The following is a 20034-nucleotide window of genomic DNA, read 5'->3' on the forward strand; positions in this document are numbered from 1 at the left end:
AGAGTATAGCAGGTGCAATTTTCATTATCCTTTCTCTGTCTTTGTCATGTACCTAATCAACAGTCAATATTTCCTAATTTCTAATTTTATATCTATTCATACTCATCTACTCCTCCTTTCACCTCTCCTAGGTGTTGTACCACCTGTTTGAGGAGTTTGCTGGTGTTGGCACAGTGACGGTGATGGATTGTTTTCTAGGAATCATCTCCTTCCTTGTCGTTGCGTTGGGTGGAGTTCTCGTTGGAGCTATCTATGGGATCCTGGCTGCCTTCACCTCACGTTTCACCTCCCACACTCGTGTCATCGAGCCACTTTTTGTCTTTGTGTACAGCTACATGGCCTACCTGTCAGCTGAGATGTTCCACCTCTCTGGCATCATGGCGTAAGTTTTGGGGGGTAGTTGCATAGATAAAGCAATGCTTTTTCAGAATGTGCTGTCTATATTAAATGTTGTAACTTTGCCACCACAATGTTTATTTTTAATAGTGATATTTTTGTGTGATGTGCAAGTACAGTTTTTTGTTTTCTTTCCTTTACCGCCGCTATGACGTCAACATTTTGTGGTTGAGATAGATTGCCGAGAAATTGGATATAGATATTTATCTCTATCACCTTTCTAATTTGCCCAGTCTTCACAGTTCTTCAGATCTGTGGAAATGGAAAAAGGAATGCACAAAAGGGACTTTTTAGTGTCTAGTTCAGTTGCTGAGTTTAGCTCCTGTGGTTCCATGGTTTGTGGAACTGACTGGTTGAAAAGTGCTATAAGATAGTGAACATGGTAAATAGAATCCATGCAAAGTAGCCTCTGTACCACATGTTATCAGTCTTATCGCTGTAATCATTTGTTGTTATTTACTAATATCAAATGCAATTTTACAAACAACTGTATTACTCAGGAAATACTTGTTAACAAAATAATTCAAGAATTAAATTAATGCGAAATGAAATTCTCTAAAGTTATGTCAAAGCACAACACACCTATTTACATTCTTATATTTCCTGTTGTTGAGCTGCACAAATGGCGAAAATTGCTTTGAAGGAAGGTTTTAAAAAAAAAAAATCTATAGAAGGGTATAGAATTTGCCTCTGTTTTGGGTAAATGCGTGTACAAAGTACTAATATTGTAAATTAAAATATATTGCAATAATAGTGTATTGTTGTCACAGAAACCCATGGCACAGCTGGGCTTGCCTCACAGCACGCTAGTGTACCACATCAAACCATTTGGGAACAACTGATCCATAAATATGTATATACTTCATACAGGTTCAGCATTTACAAATTGAGTATCTAGTGTGTTATGTTGGCTCTCTGGTATTTGTGAAATACTCCCCCAGTGATTACATGTCATGTTTTATATACAATCTTGCCACTGCAGGGAAAATCTTTTTCAGCCATTCCTCTGACAGTAACTGAACTGTACATCTCCGTATAACCAGCGGTATAATGAATGAAACTGATCTAACGGCACCTAAACCAAGCCTGAATTTATTGGCATCGCAACATCCTCTGAGACGTCGTTTCTCATCAGTTCCTCCAGTACGTTTCAATCCATTTTCTCTTTAAGGTGCAAGGAGTTATTGATGTTGCTGACAGGAGGTGATGATATACTGAGTCGCCCCTCTGAATCAGGGCCGAAGGGTTTGTAGCTTCAAGGACAATCTCTTCCAAAGCCTGTGACTGTCTTCTCACACCTCATATCCAAAACTGGATTTTTTTTTTTTTTTTCAGCTTTGTTGTGTGGATTCTTTTAATTGTTTCCTTAAAGCTTTGAAGGCTAAACTAATATTGACATGGAGGAGGAACAGCAATGAATGTTGAATAGTTGCTGTGGCTCATGGAATTTATATGGCGTTCATGTCTGGTCTCCACAAATTTGACATAGAAACATTGCGTGACAGAATGAATGAATAAAATGGAGAAGTGGTCACACCAGACAGAGATGGAGACATCTTTGTCGGTGTCACATTTCCATCATCAGTGTGGGACTCAGCTGGAAACTACTGTGTATCCTTTCGTGGAAAAAAATGAGGTCCCTTTTGCTGACAAAGTCAAACCACTACTTCTTTTAAAGTGGCTTTTCCATTTAACATTTAGATTGGGTTGCACTATCAAGGAATTTAATCTAGTATTAGTTTTAATAGCAACACTAGGTTTAAAATGAGTAAATCCAGATTTAAAATTAAGCAGAGCTCTGTTGCACAATTAGAAAAAATGCATTTTTTACTCGCCAGCTAAAAAGGTAACAAAATATTGCGTTCTTTGCTATCTAGCTAAAAAGGTAACAAAACATTGCATTGTTTGCTAGCTAGCTAAAAAGTTAGTTAGCACTAGCCTAGTTAGCCTATTCAGCAAAGAAGCTCTAATATCTCCTCCTTTGCAAAAAACTTACTGTTTTAACAAATCAACTGAAGTGAAAGAGAAACGTCATAGATCAATTGGGCTGAGTCTTTCCTTAACTTTCTTCAACAAACTTGATTATTTGTTCTATCCATCTCAAAAAAGGCCGCCATTCTAAAAGTTAAACCTCATTAAGTGTCTCTTAAAATTTAATACTAGTTCACATTTTAAATTAAATTCAAATGTTGGTTTAAAGAGTAGTTTAAATATAGTCTTTATTCATTTTAAGATAGCTTAAAAGTTTGGTGCAACATAATTTAAAACTACTACAAAGACCTTTTATATTTTGTCGAGGCCCCTGTGGACAAAAGCAGTTGTACTTCCATGATAATAACCACAAAATGTAATGTCAAAAATACATTTTTTCATAACCAGTTAAAAACACCTCGTAGTAGCTTCAGAATTAAAATCATGATTTAATCGAATCTTGAATCTTTGTTGGTGCAACCCAGCTTTAATGGATTAATTGTACTTGGCTTCATTTTAATCATATACTCAACAGTGTTTCATTTTGGATGACAATAAAAATATGTTTCCTAAAATATTTACATCTCCTCTACACGTGTGTCCTTCAACTGAACAAACTTTTCACTCTTGTTCTTCCAGGTTAATAGCATGTGGAGCAGTGATGCGACCCTATGTGGAGGCCAACATATCCCATAAGTCCCACACCACCATCAAGTACTTCTTGAAAATGTGGAGCAGCGTCAGCGAGACACTGATCTTCATCTTTCTCGGTGTGGCGACAGTGGACGGAGAGCATGCCTGGAACTGGACCTTCGTCACCGTCACTGTCATTCTGTGTCTGGTGGCACGGGTCATAGGTCAGCTCTACGGATCTCTAATGTAACTGTACCATTCTGTGGTGTGTAGCAATACTTTACAAAGGGTAAACAGCTGTGAACATGCAACAGTGCTGTTAATTTGTTATATCTTGGTTTTTTGTGGCTAATTTGTGTATCACTCTAATGTCTTTAAGGTAGTTGGCTGTTATTGATAAATCGTTACGTGACACAGTCTCTTAAGATTTCATCTTAAAGTGACTTTGAATAGATTTGTCAATAACTGCTTAAATGTAAATCAAAAGGGCCAAAGTGAAGTTGGTTAGTATTGATTTTCAAATAGAAATACATGTATTATAGAACACTGTGAAGTGAACTGTAAAAAAAAGAAAAAGACTGTTCTCAAAAAGGGAAATGGGAATCCTGACAGGAGTTAAAGTTGCCATCATGTTTCACCACACAGCTGTCTGTGTGTGAGAGGAAGCACCGCAGAGGATTTCCATGTTGACTTCAGGCTGTCACAAGTCCTTCTGCTGATGATTTGTCACATTAGAGTTATTAGTGTTGCTGGAGAGAGAAAGTGAAAGAATGATGAGTTGTGTTAAGCCACGCACGTCATACTGAGTCCTTGTCTCGATGAGGCTTTGTGCAAACTTTCTGAACACAAATAGGCTGTCCGTGACTGAATTGTTGTGATCAGTAATCATGCAGATCTTACTTGCATCACATGGTACAAGATCTTGTGGTGGAAAACAATTCAAGTTGCTCTGGAGTTAAAGGGCTATTCAAGTGTTTTTGCAGGTTTTCGTTCTCATTCCTACTGAACTTTAAGTCACATCTTAATTTAGCTAATGTTAGCAAAATGCTTACTAGCTAGCTAGAAATTTATGTAGATATTATATTAGATGTTGCTATTTAGTTAGCATTTTGCTAACATTAGGTATCAGATGTACCTAGAGTTTATGATTGCTGATTGATGTGGATTAGCTATCTTAAATCATCACAGTGATTTGATTTCCACTGTGTGGACCAACTGCATGAAGCAAGTGTCAAGTCTATACATACAAAGTCACAAGTTTATCTTTTCGTTATTCTTCCCAGGTGTGGTTGGTCTGACCTTTGTGATCAACAAGTTCCGGATCGTCAAACTGACCACCAAGGACCAGTTCATTATTGCCTATGGTGGCCTGCGAGGTGCCATCGCCTTCTCCCTCGGCTTTCTGTTAAATAAAGATCACTTCCCGATGAGAGAGATGTTCCTCACTGCCATCATCACTGTCATCTTCTTCACTGTCTTTGTTCAGGTATGAGTACCCAATTATCCTGCTGTCAATCAATGCAAAACTTCAACTTTTGTTAAATTAAGTCTTATTTAAACAATGCAAAGATGTTCCTTTACTTTAACTCTTTATTTACAGTGAAAATATCACAGATTATACAGTTTGTCCTCTGGTGCATTTTTTAAGAGACAATGTGGATTTTACTTGCATGTTTTGTATGTTTCCCTCTCATTTACACGAGTCATCGTCATCATCAGTCATTAACTATATTGGTTTGCAAAAATGCACCTCTTTGGTGTGGTATATTTGCTACAACTCAGTTTAAATTCACACTGACGACTAGACTAACAAAACCTCAATCTCAGAACAAATGTTTTATCTGCAGCCATTTAGTAAAATGTTGTGAATCTTGTTCCTGAAAGGAAGGAAGAGGGCTGTTTTTTTTTTTTTTTTCACTTTTCCTAGAAAAACAGCCTCTTTGATGCCACATGAGTTCCTCAACTTGCTGTGGCCAAGTTTTGTCTTGGTCAGCTTCATCTTTAAAGTACACAATCAGGCAGGTGAACTAATCCATGCATCATGTGTTAAAATATGGCAAAGGAATATAAAATCTGTTTTATGTAGAGACACATTCCAACTGAGTGAATGAGGCTAGGATAAAGATAAACAGGGAGGGATCGAGTGTTGTCCATTTTAAGCACTGTGAACTGCCATCGGCCCTGCTCTGCCAGATAAACCTGTCGCTTAGTAAAACTGTGGGAATATTCTTGGATGTGAATAGAAGCCAGAATGGAAGTAGCTAAAATAAAACTCTGAAGACGTGTTCTCTCCTACTCAGAGGCTAGATTAGAAGCATCTTTTATTTATGCTGCAGGATACTGCACTGTCAGTCTGATGCTGAGACAGAAACAGACCAAGAGGGAGGTGGTGGAGGACCCTTTCACCTGCAGTGTAGTTAGAAGTATGACTGTGAGCAAGAGTGGGATTGAGTGTGTTTTAATGTAGGGTATTTCCTTTATTGTGTTGGCTTAATTCTGATATGATTGCCCTGATTAATTATGACCACTTAAGATTTTTGATTTCTGGATGTGTTTGCAAACTGATGGGAGCTTGATTGGAATGTCTGCTTAGGCCTGAATGACTGTTTTAAGTATTGTTAGTATAATTATGTGAATTCAGACAATTTATCTATTAAAGATTGCAGTGTGAGAAGCTTTAGCTTGGTAAGAGATGCATAATGTAATTTTATTTTTTTACCCAACCCTAGAATAGAGTTTTATATTTCTGGACCAAACATCTTCGCAAGCCTAGAAAGAAGAGGATTCAATGTTCATTCAGTTGACTACAGATTTTCACTTGTGTAAGAGACTATATATATCCCCCACAGTAAAATTGAGGTCAAGACTGTTTATGAGTCTGTTAATGGGATAGTTCAGATTTTTTGAAGTGGGGTTGTATGAGTCAATTATCCATAGTCAGAGTGTTAGCTGCAGTAGATGGCAGTTGGCCTGTCCCCAGTTTGAGAAACAGGAGGGGTACCGCTGTAAGAAACTTTAAGCATAGTACAGCTATGGACGGGGTCAGCAGCAAAATACATTTTAGCCACCGAAAAAAGGCCCACCTGAAAAAAAAACCTATATCCCTTTAAGTGTACACTAAATTTAGACAGTTTTTTTTGCAGCTTTGCCTCGCAGTCAGACAGCCTTTTCAGACAGGAAATAGCCATTATATAAGCCAATTCATAAGAGAGTGCTGCATGGCTCTGGTGGCTGATTCAAATTTAGAGAGGTAAATTTACAAAAAGACAACCAGATCCATAAAGTCTTGCTTATAATAAAATGGTTGCTTATAATAAAGTTGTACAGATTAACCATGAAAAAAGGATCTCCATCTTTTGGTGAAAGAACAGGATGTATTTATTTTATTAGAGTAACAAACCTACATGTGTCATTTCTAGGTCTTCACCAGAGTTTCCTATGATTAGTCTACAAAACTTTATTATAAGCAAGACTTCCTGAATCTTGTTGTATTTTTATATAAGCCAAATATTGGTCTCTACAAAGCCACCAGAGTCCTTTGGAAAAAAGAGTCTGGTAGCTTTGGACAGACCGATATGTGGCTCATGTAACACCAGTTATAGCTGATAGAGGCAGTTATAGTCTAACAAGTACCATGTTTTGTGAGGTATAATTTTGCTAATGGAGTCTGGTTGGTTTGGAGAGACCAATATTTGGCTCAAACAATGGCAGTTTCTTGTTGGATCAGGCTGACAGCGAAGTGAAGCAGTGAAAATATTCTAAACAGCATACACTTAAAATGATATTGAATTTTGTTGCTGACCCTGTCCACAGCAGTTAATTCATTATCTACATCGGTACTCTTGCTGCTTCTACCCCACTTCACAAAATCTGAACTATCCCTTTAATTGCAATGATTGCCCTGGACTTGGACACCAACATTCGGGATGACAATGAAATATTGTTTAGGGTGAAAGAGTAAATTCGTTCATCGAGTATCTTTGTAGCATGTTTTTTATGTTGTTGAATTGAAATAAGCATGAGGTGATAAAGGTTCCTTTGCATGCGTGTGTTGTAGCAGGACTGGGTATGATTTATGATTAAAGAGCAGGATGCTTCCGTCATCCACTTTAGGCTATTACAGTTAACCAGATGGCTGGCTTAATCTCTTTAAGAAGCAGAATGATACGCTTGAGCTTTTAGGTGCAGACAGGCACGAGCATATACACACACACACACACTTACACTGCTGGATATAATCCAACAGTAGCCAACCATCAGACTGATGTTTGATTTACATACCAGGAGCCTCTCTGTTGTGGCAGTGTAAGTTTCTTAATCATGTTGATGACTATCCAGAAATAGGCCAGTGTGAGCTTGAGACACATTATTTAACTTTTTTTGACAAAAAACCTGAGTTGAATCTCTAAGTTGTTTGCTTATCAACATGAGATGCGTGTTTGGAGACCCTTAAATTCCTGCTTTACAGCCATGTACACAAGAACAAACACAATTGTGCACACAACAACTAAAGTAAGTTAGTAGTTTATATATGATCTTATAAGCTTTATGAGAATATAACCAAAGTGATAGTTTTAGCAGTTCAGGATTTCTTTTTAAGATGATTTTTAGATGTATAAGCCAAGTCCATTTATAGACAAATGATACATTATCATGAAATGTAATTTTGGTTGTTGATAGCCTAAGAAAAACTGATTTAATGTAATGAAAAGGAGAAAAAATCATTTTGAGTATATGTTTGAAAATACACCGTATCAGACACTTGTATATAAACCCCATAGACTTGACCACTACATAACAAAAGTTTGACTGAAAAGATGCAGAAACCCTATATAACAAAATAATTAACCATGTAATATCTCTTGATATTGTGATTTATCACAGTCCAGTACAGTATTGAGACCTTTTTTTACTGTGATGCTGGATATATTGTTACATCCCTATAAAATATTGTTTTGTCTTAATAATAATGAGGATATGGATGGGTAGTCTTATTAAGTATGTTGATGTTTAAAGCTGAAATCTGTATCATACTGTCATTCATTAAAGTAGGCGAGAGATTTACAGCAACAACAGGATTGTTGTGAAATGTTGTGACAAGACCTGCTGTGTTTGGAAGATGTGCCTCATAGTGAAGTGTGACATTACTGAGTTTTTGCTTTGCTCAATGAATGAAATCACAACACTCTGATTTAAGTTATCTTTAATGGTGTTGTAAACCAGTACAGGTGTGATTAATGTCAGTATCAGAGTATGGAGAGTGTTGGTGTGTTACATTACTCTGACATGCTGAAAGATTATGAAACCCTGCAGATACATCATGCAAATCCACATACAACCTTCTTATTTGACTCATGCATAGAGTTGATGATAAGAGCCCTTGTTTAGCAAAGGTCAGCAGGTGTTTACAGTGAATAATGTTTTGTTCCTCTTTGTCCTTTGTGCAGGGTATGACCATCAAACCCCTGGTGGAGCTGCTGGCAGTGAAGAAGAAACAGGAGGCTAAGCGCTCGATTAATGAGGAAATCCACACGCAGGTAAAACCTTTCACCTTCAATCATCTTCAGCCTGCGTGGTCAGAATGTGATGATTTTTTGATGGTTTATACATATTAATGACTCAGCTGTTTGGTTTGCATTCGATAAATGAAATGCTAAGATAGTTTGAAATGTTTTGAACCACAGGTCATCTTCTGTATAAATGAATATGATGCATGCCAAAAATGCTAATAAATTCATCAACTTACTCTTTCACCATGCTCACATTGACAGATGCAGGATTACTGCATTACTAATAATAGTGGACAGAGAATTGTGCAGCAATCACACTAATCAGATTTTGATACTGAATTGATTTGTTTACACATTCCTTTCAGCTTTTTAGTAAAATGTGGCATTGTTTTTTAGTAACAAGCCTCTAAGGCCATTCGGTTTTTGTTTTTTTTTTTGATTGCTGCTTCCATCTACTGGTTGTGTGGTGGTACTTCATCTCATATAATTTACTGTACCAGTGTAGTGGTTCAGCAGAGTGAATGTCAATCCAAAGATTTGAAAATCACTTTTTAAAATGATTTTTATCATCTGGCTAAATATTACTTTAACATACTGTCATACACGCTCACACAGCTTCTTTTAGCCACAATTTCTGATACTCGAACACATCCGTGACTGACTACCTTGGTCCACAATGTGTTTTAAAGCTTTAAGTACAGCTCAGATAAGCACATATGCACAGACACACGCACACAGGCCTCTTTGGGCTTTGTGGTAAGTCACTAGTGCTCAAGGCTAGAAGAAAAGCCTGTCCTAATGGCTTCTCCTCCGCTGTAAAACACCAATCATTAGAGTCAATAGAGCTGCCTGTGGACACAGTCATACCTGGCTAAAGTACAAATAGAGTGCTACCCAGTCTTCCGATGTGGAGGCTGTGAATTATTTGTTTATTTTGGTAAGCCGGTGTACCTGTCTTATCTGTTAACGATATGCTGCAGATCAATTCACTCACAGTGATGATGGAATTACATTGTAGGTTGTGTTATAATAATGTTTGAATCATGCTGTATGTGTGACTGAAGATAAAAACATAGCCCTAAAAGAGTAAAATATTTTTTTTCCATAAGTCGACATTAGTCCTGTATTTGCTTAATGAGGGATTTGCATAATTTTATAGACGGATAAAAATGAAGCCTGTTTTAGCCCTTTTTAGCACATGTTTACAGCAGCATGTATGCCTGTGCCTTGACAAAACAGATAAGTAGTAAACTGGTTAAAGGAGAAGCTTCAGAGTCAAGACGTTTGTAGCGAAGGAAGAGTTCATGCAGGGCTGCAGGATATACTAAAACAAAATCATATTTCAATCATTTTGACACATATTGCTATATGATTCACAATTAGTGGGAATGATCATTTTTGGCGTCACAATTTTCAGTTTATCTGAAAAGGAAAACTATTAACATCATGTTAATGTGACCTTTTTTGTGGTCTGAACCAAAGAAACATGTTTTCTTATATCTTGAGAACAAGATTTGTAGTGCAGGACATCTCTACAGCAGTACAGGACTTCATTAAAATGCTGTTTTGTCACATATTTTACCTTTATCAAAAGAAAGAAAAAATGGAGCTGCTGCAATTTGAATATTACACTTGGCCATATTGTGATTTTGATAATATTTTGATTTATTTTACTGCCCTAAATACACCTGTGACTGAGTATCATTAGAAACCGAAGAGAATGCATCATAATATATTGTTGTATTGTTTCACCCATGATCTTCCAGCATTAACACTCCGGAGAAACTTTAGGATTTTTTCATGCCCACCCCCGCAGCGCTGGCCAGTCTTTACATATATATCAGTCAGAGCAGAAGTAAATTCTGTGGCACTGCTTAATGACTTGTTCCCATAGCAACGCTGCCTGTCAGACTGTCATCTGCAGGCTTAGTCAGAACACCAGGGCGACCTGCGGCCAGCTGCAATCTGAACAACAAGTGCATCGGTACATTTCTCTTTTTCTCTGAGCTGGTGTGCAGCCTCTGTCAATAAACACTTTCCAGTCAGTTACCTGCCTGCTGCTGCTGTTTTTCTCTTATGACTTTCACTTGAAAGCTTTAAAGTCACCTGCTGTTGTTGATAATGATGTTGGAGGTCCTGCCTGGAATTGCTATTTTTATTGTGAGGAATGTAACTGTGGTGAAGCTAAAGACACAAGATGCAGTTGAGAAATGTCTGTGGCACCAGATGATTACCTTTACCTCATAAATTATAATTTATACACCAGAAACATCGCATTTTGCCTCCAGAGTTTACAGCCAGACATTAGAAAAAAGGAAAACCACTACAACAACAGGTGTAGCATGGAAAGTCAAGTATATTAGATACAGGTTTGTTCACAGGTATATGGTATTTGTATGCCATACTAATTCTCTTTTACAGTGAATGAAAATACTCCACTACGCAGGCGGAGGGCCAGATTGATGGTTCAATCTGAAGTTTGTTTTTTTGTCTAATTTTGAAATATGATTTTCTGACTCTTTTTATCAACAGTTCCTCGACCACCTGCTGACTGGAATTGAGGACATTTGTGGACACTATGGACACCACCACTGGAAGGACAAGTATGGATTTTCCACTAATCTGACATTACAATTTATACAATGTCTTGGATTTTTATTAATACCATGCATACTAAATATACATATACTAGTATATGTATATATCTAGACACAAAAGAATACAGGAAATCCAGGACACCTGAACAAAATAAGATAAAGAAGATAAAAAAAAAAAAGCAGAAATAGTAACAACAATAAAATATAGCTGCAAGCAGCAGTAAATGTGGTCCAAGCAGATTGCAAGTATTTGGATGCTTGTAAGAAACAAGCATTGATAAGACATAAGACAGACAAACAATCATACAGAGGTCTTCACAATGTGGGCAAGTTGGACCTGGAGACATTGGGATTTGAACCCTCAAAGAAAGTGACTTACAGACTGCATCACTGGGGAGACACACACACCTTTTTACAAGCAGATGCAATCACATCAGATGTGCAAAACTGTGGCAGTTTTATCTCTTCAAACATAAAACGTTTACAAAAGTCAGAATGTTGGTGATGAAATTCTGAATTAATCACACATCATTCTGCTGGTTTCAGGTGTTTTGTCAAATATTTTGGTGATGTTGCATCAAGCATTGAGCAAAAAAGAAAATGTTGTGCATACAGTACAAACTACTGTGTGCATTTTGGTCACACTTGAATGAAAACTTGTCAAGATATAGAAGTTATTAGATTTGTCATATTTTGAAAAATATAGAGAGATGGACTTTAGAATTGACATCAGGTTGCAATGAGACAAACTTTTGTTCAATTCAGTGGATGTGCTGAAGAAATTTCAGCCTTCATGAGTTATTAAAAATTTTAGAAAATTAGCCAATGATTGGCTCACAAACTCATAATAGCATATGTAATTTTTTTCAAAGGGCAGAGTTGTAGATCATTCAGAAATCCATTTACCTTTTCTCAGTCTGCTGACCTTTTTCCATGATTCCACTCTTTTGGCCGATAGCAACTTACTTCTAAAAAAGGTTTCTTGTCTCCCTCTGATGTTACGATTGGTGTGAAAAGCTTTAGGTCTGGAGGTATTGTTTATTGTTATTTTTACTTTATTAATTGTCAAAATTGTCATTGGCTAATGGACATTAAACTGTAGCTATTAATGTAGAATTATTGCTGTCAGTGAGTAATTAATTAATTTAACCTTATTTCTTATTTCTAATATGCACCATGTGTCAGTATTGTCACGTCTCTTTCTCCTAGTCTTACTCCATTGTCTGTCTTTTGTCCCTGGCGACTGTTTTCATCTGTCACTCCTTTTCTCCTCTCAGGCTGAACCGCTTCAACAAGAAGTATGTGAAGAAGTGCCTGATTGCAGGTGAACGCTCTAAGGAGCCACAGCTCATTGCCTTCTACCACAAGATGGAGATGAAACAGGCCATTGAGCTGGTGGAGAGTGGAGGGGGTGTTAAGCTGCCTTCTGCTGTTCCTTCCACTGTTTCCATGCAGTAAGTACTGAGCACACACTCTGCCTTCAGTTACCACACTCAGAACACCAAATTGAAGTCCTTAAACCTGCAATAACAGATTTTTTTGGACATTTACATAAAGTATAATCACAATTTACATTGATATGGCAGCTTGTTAGCAAACAGTTACTTTCACACATTCAGCAGTGACAGAGAATCATTATCTTTCATTTGAAGTTGTGCCTCTGACCACATGCTGAATCAAGGTCCAATATTCACTGTCTTTTAGCTGAGTTAGCTGAGTTCTCTCCCAACTCCTGAAGAAAATATCTGTCGCTTTAGCTGCTAAATGCTCTGCTGTGTTCACCAGCTAGTCTCTGTGTCTGTCTGCCCTTTGGTGCTGAGCATGTTGGTACAGTGGGTAATTAGAGCTTTTTCTCCAGGGACTGCTGTTTACTGCAGCCAAAATCAACACTATGAGAGCAGTGAGAGTGAAACAAAACAGTTAAGTTGTAGGTGGGACACACACACAAAAAAAACTCTACCGAAGGAAGCTGCAGATTTGTGTGATAATCCTCCTCTGTGTCTCCATCACTTTGTCTTTTGAGACATTTAAATATATAAAATATGGATTGTAGCTGATTTTAAATGCTTTTTTGCAAACATCAAAGTATGTCAAATTAATATTTAGGCCAACACAGAAAAAAAGACCTCACAGTAGCTTCTGCCAAAGCTGTAAATGGAACAGGAAATAACAGTTTTATTTTCATATAGTTTCACACAAGCTACACTACACTGACAGTCTGTTTTCTTGTTCAATATAACGATGGCTTTAATGACTTTCTTCCTGATTTCTTTTATATAGTTCATTAGACTGAAAATCCTCTTTCATTCTGCTACTCTCAAACCAATGATAGACTAGATCAAACCTTCCACTCACTTAACAACACACTTTAGAGTTAACAAGCCACTTCATTTGTTAATATTGAGCACGAGTTGCAGAAAGAGCTAATGTTCCAGGTACCTTATTTTTCCTGGTATCTTTGTTAAAAACATTGGCTGTTCATTCACAGGAGTTGTTACTGACAGCCAGACATACCAAGAGTAAATAATTAAAGAAAATGGGATTTCAATGGTTTGATTATTATCACAACATGTAGTCATGTGTTTTAAAGCACACGTCACAGACCTTTGATGTGCCCAGGTGTCTGTTAACTTTTTCCTACATATTTCTCAGGAACATCCAGCCCAAGAAGCCTCCTCCTCCCAAGCCTGTAGAGAGAGCTCTGCCTCAGCTGCCTAAAGGCCGAGAGGAGGAGATCAGGAAGATCCTCAGGAGCAACCTTCAGAGGACACGACAGAGGGTAACACTGCATTATTAATAATGAGAGAGATCATTACATACGTGTATTTCTTATTCATATTAGCTCAAGATATATTAGCAGGAGTCCAGAACTTGATAAACAAAGTAGCTCCTATGCCATATTAGGCTATAGTGTATTGATCATTACAGAGTTAGAATCAAATGGGCTGCTCTGCTCATACATTAACTAACACTGACTGTAATTTGGAGGGACACAGAAAAGCATTTCTCATTGATTTGTACAGGTTAAGAGTTAATTGTTCCCATGTAGTAGTCCAGTCTCTTTTTCTTCTTTATTGTTTACTTCTGCAGGTCTTTCAGATAAACATAAAAAACAGTGATAAAACCTTTTTTTCATATACTTTAGCTTTTATTAGTTAACCATGAAATTGTCTTCTTAAACAGAGGTTTTTTTTTTTTATCTCATCTTTCTCAGCTGCGCTCTTACAACAGACACACTCTGGTGGCTGATCCGTACGAGGATGGTTTTGGTGACTACCTTCTCAAGAAGCAAAAGATGATTGAGCTGGAGAAGAAGGTATGATTGTCATTCTCATTAAGGGCACCACCTTTTAGAGCAAGAATCAGCCCATGCCAACTGTTGAATGTTACAGCACCATAGAACAAAACACATTTGCTGATTAGTCAGCGATGAATAAGACATTTTGTTATATCATAGCAGTGTGTCACAGAGACTGTGATATACCAGATTGCATAACAAAGCAGAAACAACGATAAATCTGTGAAACACAAGCATTTTTTACACGGAGATCCCATAATACTGCCAGAAGGAAGGCTCGTTATTACGCTGGTTTTGCTTTTTTACACTGAACCAAATGACAGTGGCTTAATGCTGCTCTGGTGGGTGAATTTAGATAGTATGTCAGCGTTCCCAAAGTAAAAGGGGCGTGGCATGTAACACAACAGCATCGGCATCTAGTGTGATGACCACGCTGATCAGTAACTGATTCGGCTTTTTCTTATCACACGTAGAGCTGATAATCTCACAAATTTAAAACAGCAAGCTTTTTATGTCTGAAGTTACAAGGACCATTGCCTTCTGTAATGATCTACGGGGATGTGTTTCTCTCCTCCCTTTGTGTGTATCTGCAAGGGGTGTAACAGTACACAAAAGTCTTGGTTTGATATGTACCTCAGTTTCGTGGTCAAAGTCTTTTGGAATAGCAGGGAATGCAAAAAATGAAGAAACTGACAAAAAATGTAAACAATTTATACTTTAACATTTGAAGTTCTCAAATACTGGCATATTGTCAATAAGAAACAAACAACAAAAAGCATTGCATATACATTGTATATACAATGATATGATAAGACCTGTTAATTCCTGAGCTTGTGCTTCAGAGCCACACAACAGACTGGGAAATCATGTTTTAGCAGAGGTCAAGCACTTTGGGGATATGTGACCACATTTACTCTAAGAACACAGGATTTAAGCATCTGTTCAGAGATAGCCATTCTATAATATTAGTTGTTTCTTTGGTCTGAATGTCTCAATGTGTTTCCATAGACAAACTTTAGCTGAACAATGTCTGCACACAGTTTGACACTGAATCTTTGTGCATTTTCATTGTAACTAACCTGAAGCAGTGAAACTACATGAGCTTGACATGTTGTAGATATAAAGACTATTCTGAGGGTTTCGGTCACATATCCTTTACCGAACATTTTGGGATGAAGACAGTGCTGGCTCAAAGATGGAACAACAGTACCCCCCCTTCATTCTGTGTTTGTACATGTTTTACAGTAAACTCCAAACAGATGGAGAGCAGCTCTTCTTGTTTTGTACCGGACCACCAGCAGTTAAATGATTCAGCCAAAATTATGATTTGTGTTCTAATTAGTCCACCTTCAGTCTCCTAAATTAATTTTCCCAACACAAATGGGGGCCTGATTTATTCTCACGGTTGAGTGGCCCTACCACAAACTTCCATTTCATCAGCCTGTAATTACATAATGAAAATAGACTCTTGTTTTGGGTAAATCGAATGTGCTAGAAGCCACTGCGGGCTCAAGAGGATTTCTGCTGAGGCTAACAAGGCAACACATCATTTTAATGAAGTTTATTGGAGATACTGATCGATGGCAGATTACTGACTTGTTTTAGTTTGGCTGCAGTACATTTTTTAAACACTTAAATGAGGCACAGTGTGTATTTCTTGTCATTTTAAGTCTTTAAGCATTACACATTAATTATAGTGAATGTCTATAAAAGCTAAATTATGCTAAATCATCCCATAAACAAACAACATCCCTGTGTTTTCCTAGATAAAAGACATGAATAACTACCTGACGGTGCCCGCTGCTCCTCCTGACTCCCCGACCATGTGCAGAGCCAGACTGGCTTCAGGTAAACACATCCATCTCAGCCACCGTCAAATGCAAACACTCGATATCTGCCTCTATTTCACTAAAAGGTATCACGTGAAACAACAGAAAATTCACCATGTCACTGATGGTACCCACAAGGTGTAACCTTTACATTATTTTTAGGCTCTCAAGGCAGCTTTCACAAAACAATACAGACTACAGAAAGCACAGCTTCTGTTCACAGCTGCAGCAGTAGATATTTCCCCACTGATGGAAACACGTTTGCATGTGCCAGCCGGCATGTAAACCAGTGTGTGGTTTCATTTTAGGCAGAGATACTGATTTCAAACCTGCTCAGAAGCAGAAAGGGAACACAATCTGTTCAGGTATGTTTGTGAGTGTAGAGAAGATTCATTTTGAGTTGTGATAACCCAGCAGCGGTCCTAACATGCATGCGTCAGTTATGTTGCTTGTTAACATTCATTAATTATTCATCACTAATGATGGGATGTCATGACATGATTGCCAGCGCCAAGTCCAGATTCATGAACAGTTTAGAGTCAAGCATGATATGTGTTGGAAGTTTGTTTTTCATAAGTTTTATATAAAAGTGGAGTTATTCCAGCATGTGTTGCACTATAAATAATGTTGACTGACTTTGCATTATTTTTGTTGTGTTGTGAAATATATGGAAAGTTCTTGCAGCCTGCTGTGGTCAAGTTTGTGCAGCAATTGTACTTGTATCTTTGTTAACCTTAAAGGGTCAGTACGGATTATGTATGGAGGGTTGCATGAGGTACTACAACAGATGCCGATCTGCATGTCCCCAGGTTGGAGAAGCAGAGAGGAGCACTAGCCTGAAAGCAAAGCAATGTACTGCCGTAGACAGAGTCAGCAACAAAAGACGTTTTAGCCACTTGACAAAGGTCCACCTAAAAAATCAATATCAGTTTAAGTCTATGCTGTATTTAGAATGTTTCCACCTGTTTACTTGTCTGAGCTGCCATCAGACAGCCTTCTCCAATGGGAAACTGCTGATATATAAACCAAATATCATTCTCTCCAAACCAACCAAACTTCACTGGTGAAATCAGTGATTTTACCTCAGAGAACACAGGAGTTGCTCATCTATTGCTGCCTTGATCTGTTAGCTTGTATGTGTTATCATGTGTCTTCACCTTTAAAAGGTTAGCTCAGACTCATCAAAGTCACACAATACCACAAACAAACTAACAGATTGAGACAGCGGTAGACTAGCAGCACCTATGTTCTGTGAAGTAAAATTATTGATTTTTCCTATGGAGTTTGGTTGGTTTGGAGAGAGTAATATTTGACTTGTATAACAGTGGTTTCCCAGCAGAAAAGGCTGCCCGACGGCTGGGTTAAGCAGTGAAAGTATCCTAAATATAGCATACACTCAACCTGATATTAGTTTTTTTTAGGTGGCTAAAATACCTTTTGTTGCTGACTCTGTCCACAGCAGTACAGTGCTTGCTTGCCCCTCTCTGCTTCTCTAAACTGGAGTGTATCGACCAGCATCTACTGTAGGAAAAAACTGACGATTGATACGTACCTCATAGTATCCCATATTAAATAATCTGAACTGTCCATTTAATATGAATTCTCCTCCCTTTGTACATTGTATATTCATGCACGCTGATGGACTGATGTAAAGATGTTTGACCCTTTTTTAAAGCAAATTCCTTGAAATTGAACCCTTGTCTTGCCTGTAGACCCGCAAGCCTACAATGTGAAGTCAGCGTCAGACAGCGTACCGACCATCCAGGTGGATCTGGCCTCCCCTCAGTCTCCGGACTCCGTCAACCTGATGGATGAGTTCAGACGGGCTGGCAACGAGGAGGACCAGGGTCTGATGATGAAGCCTCCATCAGGCCCCAGTGGACCTAAAAAGCCAGGTGAGGCGGATGGGACCAGAGATCAGCAGAAGCTGATGAGGTGCCTGAGCGACCCCGGTCCCAGCGCAGACGAGGATGAGGACGAACCCTTCCTGCCTTGATACGGCAGACGGGAAATGCAGGGATCGGACTGCTTTAGAGGAGAGAGGGCTGCTTTACCGCTCTGCTCTAAATAATCTCTTGGTTCAAAAACCAAACAAGCCAAAACTGCTAATGCTGTACAAACCAGAAGAAGAAAGCAAAAGGAGATTGAGACAAGAAAAAAAAGAGCCATTAGTTTGTTCTTGTCATTGCTCTTTATTTTTTTAGACAGGATTGGAACAGCAGTCGCTACTATCTGGGAGATGGTGGAGTTTATGGCTGATAGTCTGAGACATTCAGGAAAGAACTATGCATTACCAAAGGTTTGGACTGTTTTAGTGTCAGACAATGTCATTTTTACTTTAGTGTCAGACTGTTTTAATTTTCTTTATAATTTCATAGTTGTCGGTTTTATGTTTGTTCATGATTTTATGAACTTTTATGTCCTTAAGGTTACATCCTTTGAGACATGCTGGCCTCTAGTCTAGGGCTGAACAATATGCAAAAAAAAAAGAACATATTGAGATTATTTTGAGAGATGTTGTCATGTGAGTCAAGATTTTAGTGGGAATGGTAATTATTGCATTTCATATCACAGATTTTTGCTGGACCTAACAAACATGTTCTCTTACGTCTGGAGAATATGATTTGTAGGTCTTGGCATACAGTATCTGTAGCACCACAATGCTTCATTTATAATGGCATGTTGTGTTACATTTTATCTTTAGCAAAAAAAAAATGTAGCTCTTGCAATTATGATATCGCACTTGGCCATATTGCAGTTTTGATAATGTTTTGATCAGTTGTTCAGCCCTACTCTAGTCCTAAATGTAATCAACAAAGTGAACTACTTCGATCCAGTTTTTACTTTAAAATTTTAGGTGTTCGATTTACTCGATATCTCACTGAACTGTTCTTTCATTCTGTCACTTGTAATTGCTGGATATTCAAATATTTAGAGTGTAGCTAGTTTTAAATATTTGGCCTTATTTTGTGTCTTTTCACTTGGTGCAGTTTTATCTTTGTCTAGTTAAAAAAAAAGTATATTTTAATTTCAGGGGTACTAACATCTGTTTGCAATCAGAGTTTGTTCCAGTGTTGGTGGGATGAAGGTTCAAAGCTGGATGTATTTAGACACTGTGAAAGAACCACGGTTCTTTATAGTTGTGCTCACAGACCTTCGGCCTTGTCCTATGGATGTGGAGGAAGTTCTGTGAAATTCTTCACTGTCGTATAAAGAGGTTTTGACCTACAAATGCAGAGAAAAGCTCAGTGTTGAAGAAGCCTGTGAGACAGACGGTGATGCAGCACAGATGTTTTGATGTCAGTGATCATACTCGATTCCCCATCTTTTACACGTTGTCACGTCACATTTCTGTATAGATGTTTTATGTTTTACCTCAATTTTAGAACCCCCTTTAAAACTCACTCAAATAGGGGTTGGGTTGTTAGAGTGGATGTATTTCTCTCTATATATAATATATTAATGTAATGAACAAGTGCCCATTTAACACTCACCTTCACACTCCTGACCACATGAGCTGATTTTTCTCTATCAAAATAATCATTGCTCACTAATTTTTACATGCCTATTTGCATTTTTCATTTTTTTTTTCTCCGTTTGTGTCCGACATCACTGTTGACCTGATTAAAGGACACGACACGTGAAGGTTAGTTTGTACAGGAATCCATCCACACCTCTTAACCTTCTTGAATTTTAAGACTGTAGGCATGTCATGGCAAAAAAAAAAAGTAATACTATGCAGTATAGATGTGTAAAATATGTAAATGAATTATAATATCCTATATTTATGAATACCCTTT

General features: G+C 37.9%; 1 protein-coding gene across 1 annotated transcript in view; it reads left to right on the forward strand.

Moving 5' to 3' along the window:
• slc9a1a (solute carrier family 9 member A1a) overlaps nt 1-19335 on the forward strand; it is a 36270-nt gene extending 16935 nt beyond the window's left edge. The window contains exons 3-12 of the mRNA XM_084727043.1: nt 132-382; nt 3007-3224; nt 4284-4486; nt 8448-8537; nt 11043-11113; nt 12385-12561; nt 13760-13886; nt 14322-14423; nt 16172-16253; nt 17947-19335. Of these exons, the coding sequence (XP_084583169.1) occupies nt 132-382; nt 3007-3224; nt 4284-4486; nt 8448-8537; nt 11043-11113; nt 12385-12561; nt 13760-13886; nt 14322-14423; nt 16172-16253; nt 17947-18230 (1605 nt within the window). The 3' untranslated portion in view covers nt 18231-19335. The remainder of the gene's footprint in view (nt 1-131; nt 383-3006; nt 3225-4283; nt 4487-8447; nt 8538-11042; nt 11114-12384; nt 12562-13759; nt 13887-14321; nt 14424-16171; nt 16254-17946) is intronic.
• Nucleotides 19336-20034: the final 699 nt, after the last annotated feature.

The sequence above is a fragment of the Lutjanus erythropterus genome, chromosome 9 (assembly GCF_056507025.1).
Source record: "Lutjanus erythropterus isolate fLutEry1 chromosome 9, fLutEry1.hap2, whole genome shotgun sequence".
NCBI classification, from domain to species: Eukaryota; Metazoa; Chordata; class Actinopteri; order Lutjaniformes; family Lutjanidae; genus Lutjanus; species Lutjanus erythropterus.